We start from the raw sequence: 10,294 nt of genomic DNA, 5'->3' as shown, positions 1-10,294 counted from the left end.
CAGCAGAGCCCAGGGGAGATGTGGTGCCCCTCCTGAAGCTCCTGCGCTGCTCTGCCTCTTTTTAAAAGGCTCTCTGGTAGCTGGGCCAGCTCCTTTGGAGGCTGCAGGATTATTCAGTCATTACAACAGGAGGAGAATAATCCATAGGATTTCCTTTTGAAAAGCAGGAACATGTAAAGCAGGGAGGGGTCATGGAAAGAAAAGAAACGCTCTAAAGGTATGTTGCTTACTAGAGAAGAAAAAACATCTTGAACCATGTATCTCTGCTAGCTTAGTCACTCTCCTGAACAGCACTGTTAAGCCTTTCTGTGAGCTGCTGGAGGCTCCCAGTTGCTGTCTAGCCAGCTCTCCAAACGTTGCTATACAGGCTGTGCTCTGGAGCCACCTCAGTGATACTAAAGCTTGCCCTCAGCTCCCCAGAGCCAGTGTGGCTGCTGGGTGCATGGCTGCTGTCAATCAGTGAGCCCATGCCAGCAGGGACAACGGGAGCACTCCTGCTCTGCAGGCAAGTGCTTGGGCCACAGGTCTGCTGGGACTAGTTTTAGTAGCTGTCTAGCAGATTCAGAGAGAAGGCAGTTTGTCATCAGACCTTGAACGTCAACGTATAACTCCTACCACCTTACTGACATTTTTTGGATCTTCATAGCAAATTTATCTTTAAAGTCTGATAAAGGGTATCATGATAATTTGAAGGCCTGTGTAGCTGTAGGGTTTTATTTCTTGTATACCTGAATGCCTTGCTGTTGGGTTTTCTGATTTTTTTTCCCCCTAGACACAAACTTTATGTAGATTCACAAAACTCTGCACTTACAAATTAACCTCGCTAGCACCCTTTCTCCAGGTTTGTTTCTAGTGATTCCGATTTTATCTCATTTTCATTTGTGTAATCTTTGCATTATTACTCCATTACTTCCAAAGCAGACATTTTATTGACCTAACTAGCTCTGAGACCTCTTTCCTGCCTACGTCCACCTGCAGCACCTCTCAGCTCCTTCCATGGCAGGTTAAGGAACACAGGGCTACTTCCTGTCTTTTACTAGAAATGGTTTTATCTCAGCACTAGCAATCTGTACCAGCAGTCTGCGAGAGACTCACTTATCTTAACAAATTCTCACAGAAGAGTTGTGACTGTACCTCTCCTGTTCCTTGCTAGAACCCACTGGAGGGGAAGTAACACAGATTTTTATCTGAAGAAGTGATTGTGCTTCCAGACGTGGGGCTTCCCCTCTACCTTAGCCCCATCAGCAGCAGGGAGAATTGCCAGCTTGATTTAAATGTTTCAACGACTGTTACAAAATGTTTCAAGCAATACAGGAAAACACTAAGGCCTTTTCAACTTACAGGAATGTCAATATTCTATTCTTTATCCACTGGCATATAAATAGGCACCATGCATAAATCCCAGTGGAACATCCTTTGCATTTGAGAAATTAAAATTAGTTTTCCCTCCAACGACTTAGAGATTGGCATTTTAAATTCCTCCTTTTCAAGATCTTGGTAACTTTGTAGAAGTGGAGGAGTCTATTAAGTTACAACATCTTTGAAAGGGACACCAATAATCAATCAGCACTCAATGGAATGAGGTTTTTCCCACAAATCATGGCTGATATCTGTGTCATTAGTAGGGTAGCTGCCCATCTCTTACCATGATTGACAGGTTAATAAGGGACCTGGGGCTATCTTTTCACTGCTAGCACACAACCTTACCAATTGCTTTTAAATGATTGCTAATTTGACAGAATATAAGAAGACATAAAAATATCTGGAATAATGTCTAATGCAGCTTCTACTCCTGGTATTCTGAGCAATCCCATTTTAGAAAACAGATTAGAATGTAGTTAATAGATCTTAAAAAAAATTTTAGGCACTTAGTTTTTAAAGAAAATCTTGTAGTTGTTCTTTGGTTCAATTAGGAGCAAAAGAGAAGGGAGTTTTGTAATGCAATTGTCCTGTAAAGGAAAATGTTTTAAATTGGGGAGATTATGTGAGCAGACCACCTGTAGGGCATTCATAGCTCTTTTCTATAATGCTCCAAGCCATGCCTTGCTGCCTGCAGTCTGGCTAACAATGCGCGGAAAAGCTGTTTAAAAGGCTGTTCTCCCTTTTCCCTCTGGTGTTCACTAACTGTTACAAGTCTTCCTCTTAAAATAAAAAAAAAAAAAAAGCAAAAAAAAAAGTCCCATGTCCCTTTAATTGAAGAACTTTAAGGCTCCATGGTGGCCAATTGGTCTGCAACAAGAGGAACCAGGCAGCAGGGAAAGAAACTTCAGACTATACATCACGTTTGGTGAAGAGAAAAGATCAAAGTTTTCCCAAACTCAAAAGAAACCAAGTTCCCTACAGATTAACCCTATTCATTTAGCTCCTCTTAAAGGAATGATGTTCTGAGCCACTGGGCAGACAGGTAAAAAGTTCAACAATTGCCAAAGCATTCTTCTGTTAATTCAACAGCCTTCTGCTCAAATAAATTAGCTTAGTCCTGACAGAAGAACAATACCTTTTCTCTTGAAAAAGGACCATATTTGATATACAAAAGTTAAGATGTTAGTTTAATCTGTTAAGAGATTGATCTAACAAATCTCAACTCGCTGTTCCACCGTCATACATGATCTATGAATTTTAGACATTAACCTTTTACACTTCAGTATGCATCCTGAGAAAGGCAGGTGCTTACAGAAGTGTAGACAACAGATAGGAGAGGCGTGTATGCACATTCCTAAAATAACACCCGTTTTAAAAGGATACTTAACATGCCATGTGAGATGACTCTTTTGTAAAGGCTCAATTTAAAGATGCTGTTATCTTAAAAAAAAAAAAAACCAAAAAAAAAAACAAAACAACAAAAACCAAACCAGAGAACTATGGTAAGGCACCTCCCCATTTTGGCAAACACTTTTTCAGAGCAACTTGTTGAATGACTTGTTTTCCTTGTGTCTGTGTATCTCACTGCTCTAACAGAGGCAGCCATCTATTACACAGTAATGACTGGAGCATGAATGTAGTTTGTAGTTTGTAGAACCACCTAAAGACAGAGCAGCTGAATAACCAGGGCAGGCATAAGGGGAAAGCTTGAAAAAGTCATTTATCAAAAGTCATTTTATTGACAAAATAGAATACTCATATTTGCTCTTACAGGGGTAGCCTCTAAACTTTTTTACAAAAAAATTTACAGACTGTATAGCTTTGGATATATACATATCTTACACATCTGTACAAGGTAACAAATAATTATATAAATACATCCTTTAATGTAGGAAACCCGTATTTAGCTGGGGTGTATAATTAAGACATGTTTTGATTCAGTCTGTATTGTAAGGCATTTGCCTGGTCATCAACATCCCAAAACCTGCATTCCCAGCAGACTCCCACGTCAGGATGGGATGGAGGGAGACTCTCCCTCCCATGAGCTGCTGTTAGTCCAGAGTGAATCAGAAGCCGCTGTGCATTGCCCTCTGCAAGACACGGGTGAGACTTTACCCTCCTCTGCCAGCAAAATAATAAGCTGGCTCCTTGAAGTACATGCTCCCTGCATATGAATGGAATGGAAGGAGGAGGGGGCTGGAGCCCGGGGCCTCTGCCAGCTGCATTGTTCTATACAAGCTGTGGCTAATAAGGACCATTAGGGGTTCATTAATGGCACCAAACAGTGAGGGGGCATTTCAGGCAGGCCAGTGTCCCTGATTCCCTAACCTTTGGCCTCTTTCCCCTTCTCTTCACACTTGAGACAGGGGCATCTGCTTGGGGTAGGAGACAGAGCTGGCAGTGCCCGATCTCCACGTCAGGCCGGTGCTGACATCGCTGTAGAGGGAGCCACCACCTCCAGCCCCAAGTCCTCCTGCTGCAGCAATTGCCGCCTGCCCGCCTGCTCCTGCCCCTGTGCCCCCAGCCACGGCAGCACCTTTGCTGGCCCAGCAGCAGCGGGTGCAGAGGGCCCTCCAGGACTCGAGGGTCTTGCCAGACCAGACCCAGACACCGGAGGTGATGCCCACCACCAGGCACATGAAGTACTTGAGCATGAAGACAGCATAGTCTGGACGGCGGGCCTGATCAGGCTGCTGGTCGCGCAGGCAGGGGCAGTTGTGCGTGGCCTCCCAGCGGGGCCGGTTGTGCTGCTCATAGAAGAGGCAGGCGACCACGCTGGCAGCTGGCACTGTGTAGAGAACGGTGAAGAGCCCCAGGCGTATCATCAGCTTCTCCAGCTTGTGGGTCTTGGTGGGGCCACCCTGCTGCTTGATGACACTGCGGATGCGGAAAAGCGAGACGAAGCCGGCCAGCAGGAACATGGAGCCGATGGCCAAGTAGATGAGCAGCGGTGCCAGCACGAAGCCCCGTAAGTTCTCCAGGCTCTGGTTGCCCACGTAGCAGATGCCAGCCACGGGGTCCCCGTCCACAGAGCTGAGCGCCAGCACGGCGATGGACTTGACGCTGGGCAGCAGCCAGGCGGCCAGGTGGAAATACTGCGCGTAGCCGGCAATGGCCTCGTTGCCCCACTTCATCCCCGCGGCGAGGAACCAGGTGAGGGAGAGGATGACCCACCAGATGGAGCTGGCCATGCCGAAGAAGTACACGAGCAGGAAGACCACGGTGCACAGCGCCGGGCCGGTGCTCTCGTACCGCACGTGCTCGGCCACCGCCAGCTCCGGCTGCAGCTCGGCCGCACCGCCCGCCGCGCCGCGCCCCCCCGCCGCCGCCGCCCCCGCCGCGCCACCGCCGGCCCCCGCCGCCCCAGCCCCCGCGCCGCCCGCCGCCGCGCCGCCGCTGCACGCCACCTTCTCGTGCCCGGCCACCAGGCGCACCAGGTAGCCGAGGGAGACGAAGAGGTAGCAGGCGGCCAGGAAGATGATGGGGCGCTCGGGGTACTTGAAGCGCTCCATGTCGATGAGGAAGGTGGAGACGGTGGCGAAGGTGGAAAGGAAGCAGAGCACGGACCAGAGCCCGATCCAGAAGGCGGTAAAGGCGCGCTCGTCGGGGCTGAAGTAGGGGTTGTGGCAGGGCAGGGCACAGTTGGCGATCTGCCCCGTTTTGACGCGGTTGTACAGCGGGTGCCGCTCGCTGGACACCGACACCATAGGCGCCCGGCACTGGCAGCCCGGCTCACAGGGCGGTGGCGGCCGCGGCTTGCGCGGGGCCTCGGCCGGCGGCGCGCCGGCGGCGGGCGGCGCCTTGGCGGGGCCGCCGGGCTTGGCGCCGCGGAGCGGGGGCTTGGCGGGCGGCGGGGCGGCCGTGGTGAGGTCCGTGCGGTTGTAGTCCATACAGAGCGTGTCCGGGCTGCCCTGCTCGGGAAGGCGGTCACAGCGCATCCTGTCGGGCCAGGCGAAGCCGTACTGGCGCATGAGCGGGGCGCAGCCGGCCTTGGCTCGCTCGCAGACGCTGCGGCAGGGCGGCAGCGGCTTCTTGTAGTCCTCCAGGCAGATGGGGGTGTACATGCTGCAGAGGAAGAAGCGCAGGTCGCTGGAGCACTGGATCTCCACCAGCGGCCAGAACTGGTGCACCTCCAGCCCGGCTTCGTCCTGCGTGTCGTGGTTGAACTGGTTGGGCATGTAGGTGTAGTTGTAGCCGATGCCCTTGCAGAGAGGCACGGTGATCTCCTGGCACGACAGCTCCTTGGCCGAGGAGGAGGAGGAGGACGACGACGCAGCGGCGGCGGCCGAGGCGGCGGCGGAGCCGGCGCGCTGGAGCAGGGACAGGGCGGCGAGCAGCGAGGTGATTGCCAACAGGTAACTCCACTCCATGCTCGGCGGCGGGCTGCGGCCCCGGCTCCTCTCCCGTCCCGCTCAGCAGCCACGAGGAGTGCGGTGCCACAGCACCCCCCCGCCCCGGCTACCCCTCCGGGGGGCGGAGGGAAGCCCCCTCCGTGCCGGCCGCAGGTGAGAGGTCTCCGTCGCCTGGGAGAGAGGCGGCTCTGCGAGCACCTGGTGAGGTGAGTCCACTCAGAGGAGGCCCCTCAGCCGCCGTCGCATCACTCCTCGCTGGCTCCGCAGGGGGGGGTCGCCGCTGCTCCAGCGCCTGCCGGGCACGGAGCGGCGGCGGCAGAGAAGTTTCGCGGTCAGTTCTTGCTTGGCGCGGTCAAGATGGCTGAGGCGTCCCAGGGACCAGGCGGTGCGCTCCGCGGCGCCGGGCTCCCACCGACCCGAGCGGGCGGGCAGCGGCGGGGCCGGTGCTGAGGCGGCCGGAGCGGCTCCTCCTGCCGTCTGCGTAGCGTCCGGCTCTGCAGACGACCGCCAGCCGGCCGGTCCTCACTCTCACTCTCCGTCTACCTCCTCCTCCGCCGATGGGGTGAAGCCGGTCACCCCTGGCCGCGATCACGCCACCTGATCCGCGGGACGAGCGCGGCAGCGGCTCCGCGTAACTTGTGTCTCTCCGGCCCCGGCAGCGCCACTCCGGCCGCCGCGCTCTCATGAATATTTATAGCGAGCGCCGCCGGGCCCCGCCTCCCTGCCTCGGCCGCCTATCAGTCGGGCCCGGGCGGGCGGCGGGGGGGGTGGCCCCAGCCCTCCTTAAGGTGGAGCTGGCACCCCAAGTGCGGCGCGGTGGGCGCTCCGCGGGGCCCCCGGCTGCGTGGTCCAATGCGGTGGGGTTTAACTGCGTTGCCCGCACTACCGTCCGTACGTTTCAAGGAACAGCTCTGCACGCTGAAACGTTCCCCGCGGGGTGCGGCCGGCCTCCTGCAGGGCGCTTCCTGCCCCTTGCAAGGCTTCGCGGTCAAGTGAGGTTCACTTTAGGAGCAGCAGTTCAGCAGCTGCCCGGAGTCTCCTTGGAAGCGGTTTTATAATCAAGTCCTGCTCACCCGCAGGACTTCAGACACCCCCCTCCCCGGTCCGAGCGTTGCGGTGGGTGTCCCGCTGCTACACGTGCTGCTGGAGGAGGCGGGAGCGCGGCGAAGCTGGGCCCGGTGGCACCGAGCGGCGGGTTGGCCAGCACCGGCCTCGCCTCCCCGGGCTTACCGCGGCTCCGGAGTCAGCCGCGGCACAGCTGGCGGTGCGCCCGTGCACAACGTGTAGTGTGAAATGCGGTGTTGGTGTTCGGGTACGGGGGTACCGGCTCAGGCTCAACGGCAGAGAGGAGGCAGAGAGCTGGTACAACTGGGGCCCCTGCAGCGCAGGCAGCTGCGAGTAAACGCGCGCTTTGCGCGCAAGGCGGCTCAGCCCGCTGGTACCCACACACATCCCCAGGCGCGCTGCCGTGCAGCCGCAGCACCGCTGTGCGCACACCGGGAAGCGGCCGGGCTCAAGTTCCCGTGGGACCGCAGGGAGCAGCGCCGGCCCCGGCAGGTGAACGCTCCCCGCGGGGCCGGCACGCAGCTCCCGCCGCAGCGGTGTGCCCGAGCTGGTGCCACTCCAGCCTAGGGGGGGACCGAGGTCCGGCTCGGCGGCCTGCAGCGGGCGCACCCCTGGGCAGTGACCCGCGGCCCAGCCGGCGTTGCGGTGCCGGCGCTGCGGCCGGGCCGCGGCTCCCGAGCCCTCGCGTCAGCCCGGCGCCGGAGGCGGCGACTCTATGAGGAGACGCGTGCAGCCGCCGGGGGCTGCGCAACCCACCGGGACCGGCTTCTGAGGGAGCAGCCGATCCGCGCCCTGCTGAGGCGCAGCACCGTGCCTCCGCCCGCCTGCGGGGGTCCGCCGCTCCCCGGGGGCCGCCCGGAGAGGACCCGTTGCTTTCCCCCGTCCGCTCCCGGGAAGGCAAAGGGGGGTGGTTTCGGCGGCCCTTCAGACCACCTTAAGGGAGCGGCGGCGGGCGGCGGGCGCGGGCTTGGAGCGCGGCGGGGCCGTCTCGGGGGGTTGTCGTCCTCCCAGGACGGGGCGTTTGTTTGTTAATTGACGCGCTGTTGCGCTTCGCGCTTGTGTGGAGCTCACGCTGGGGCTGTAATGACTGTAATCTCGGGAACATGCCGCTCGGGGAGCCGGCGGGGTGGCGGCGCGGCGGGGCTCGACTTTCGGCAGCGTGAAATGTTGTGATTCGCCGGGTTTAAACCGGGAGAAGCGGAGTCGGGGCGGGGGGCGGCGGAGCGGGCGCCGGGGGGGAGTTAAACGCATCAAGCAGAACAAAAAAAGCAATCTCAAGTTTGTTGGCTGTGCTAACAGGATCCCCTCCGCTCCTGTCGCCGTTTAAACGAGCACACGGATTGCCCCGATAGGAGGAAATGGCCAATAATGGGGCGATAAACGCCTCTGCCGACCCCCCGCGCCCACCCGGGGGAGGGGGGTCTGGCGTTCAGGAGTGACTGAGAAGGGCTCGAGGGACGCGGTCGTGCCTGTCCGGGCTCCACGGTCCGGGCGGTGGGGTCAGCCCCACCGTTACGCACACGAAGCGTTACTTCTGGTCAAAAGCAGAACTTTTCTCAAAGTAACAGAATGTTATTTTAGTGCTAGTTTGTTTAATACTCTACTGAAAAGCGTTAGGAGGTCCAACAATGCCCGGTGAAGAAAAGGGAATGAAAAATTTGCTATCTGGCTGAGATCCCCGTGACTGACAGAGGTTTGAAAAGTCTCTTTCCAGTCCTAGATGTGATGCTCCATTTTAAGAAGTGACTGTTAAGCTGGTGCCTGCTTTAAGAGAACCTTATTTAAAAAGTGTCTACAGAATGTAAAAACGAGTGAGTGTAGTCAGGAGAGCTGGGTGAGTCCGTAAATTACTGCTCTGTCAGGATTCCTGTTGCCTGTTACAAAGTACCTTTTTACTCTGAACTTAAGCTCTACACTACAGAGACAGCAGATGTGAGGTGATGGCTTCCAAAAGCAACACAGATGCTGTAAAATTTCCATTGCAATATTTCAGCAAGGAAACTCAGGAGACATGCTGAATGCTACAGTTTAGAATTACACTATAACTCTCCTAGAAATAAGAGAATACCAAGTTTCTCAACAGTACACTTGGCTTCATTTTTACTGTCGTTTATATGCTCTTGTTTTCTTGCAGCGTGAAAAGAGATGCAGCACAAAGATACTGTGTGTCTTGAAGCTGTTCAGTAATGACAAAATTGGTATTATGGAACTTTATGGCAATTTAGTAATGAGTGCATATCCAAATTCTCTAGTAAGACCATGATAATTTTTGAATTTGTCTTTCAGGTATATAAAACAGCACAGCTGTGGGGAGGCTGCTTTACTTTATGTGATTGAAAAGCAGCCTGGATAGCTCAAGACTGTGGAATCACAGCCCATTGTGTGTTCCTCATGTACTGAGACTTCCCTGAAGTCAGTAGAAATTCTGAGATGAAGGAATCAAGGGTCAAGTCTTTAAAATAGTTTGTGTGTTTATTCCAGAAAATACAGCAGCTGCTTTTTCTGAAAGGCTGAGCTTTGCTATAGCAATACAGATTACTTTACAGCACTTTTTGCAGGCATTTCAAAACAGATGTCCAGTCATCAAACCATGCAGAAATAGAAAGCCAACAGAATGTTCCAGATACTACAACCTTTTGCAAACCTATAGATTTGACAAGTAGGTAACACTTCTACATGTCTTTATTTTATTGCCACAGACATTCAGGCCTCTTTATTCAAACACTAGGTTTGCCACTGGCTCCTCTAACATAAGCTTATTTTGTGTGTGTGTCGGGGACTTTGCATTCGGGATTATATAGATCACACCAAACCAGGTAATAGCAACAGGGCTTTTTAGTTCAGGATTAGTAAGTTGGCTCTTGATTTTTTTTTTTTTCTTTTTACATGAAAATAAAAATACTGTGGGAAAATCTGGGATTTAAAATGGTATTTACTTAAAAATACAGATGTTTAGCTTATAAGATTGAAAAATGTCTTTTAATTCCTAATGTTCTCCAGTAAATTTTAGTGGAGCATGGTCCGCATTGGATGGGTCAATGGATGGTGCTTTTATTAAAATGTGTGAAAAGAAGAACTCAGTCCATGAAAATTGTTCAAATAATCTTGATAGAACGAGGCCTTCACTGAAGGCAGTAATTTCATGGGTGAAACCCAGAAGGGGCTGTTGAGGCTGATCTCCTCCCTGTTGCAGGCCACAGAGCTTTATCCAGAGACTGACTATACAAATACTCGTTAGCTGCAAGACACAGGGGATTTTGCATGGCCAGTGCATTGAACAACACCATGAAACTAGAAACTGTGGAACTTTTTGAGGACAAGGGTAGATGGGAGCAGGAAGAAAAAGTATTTTTACAGGCGTAAAAGTTAGTAGCGTAAGGTGGAGTTGTGGCATCTTGCAATGTTCAGCTTTTCCCAAAAAAGTACCAATTAAGAGAAATTGTTTTTTCCAATCCATCCTTTTTTTTTGCATGCCACATGTAGTCCAGAACTGAGCAACATGATGGGAGCCTAAG

At 53.7% G+C, this 10,294-nt stretch overlaps 1 protein-coding gene across 1 annotated transcript; it reads right to left on the bottom strand.

The window, feature by feature from the left end:
* Positions 1–3,077: 3,077 nt before the first annotated feature.
* On the bottom strand, positions 3,078–6,364 carry FZD8 (frizzled class receptor 8). Its single transcript, XM_030498332.2, has one exon. It carries the CDS (start codon positions 5,730–5,732, stop codon positions 3,714–3,716), a length of 2,019 nt encoding a protein of 672 aa, XP_030354192.1. The 5' UTR covers positions 5,733–6,364; the 3' UTR covers positions 3,078–3,713.
* Between the last annotated feature and the right edge of the window lie 3,930 nt (positions 6,365–10,294).

This window comes from Strigops habroptila, chromosome 1 (assembly GCF_004027225.2).
Source record: "Strigops habroptila isolate Jane chromosome 1, bStrHab1.2.pri, whole genome shotgun sequence".
Classification (NCBI taxonomy): Eukaryota; Metazoa; Chordata; class Aves; order Psittaciformes; family Psittacidae; genus Strigops; species Strigops habroptila.
The sequence above is the reverse complement of the archived record's forward strand: the minus strand, read 5'-3'. Positions and strand labels throughout refer to the sequence as shown.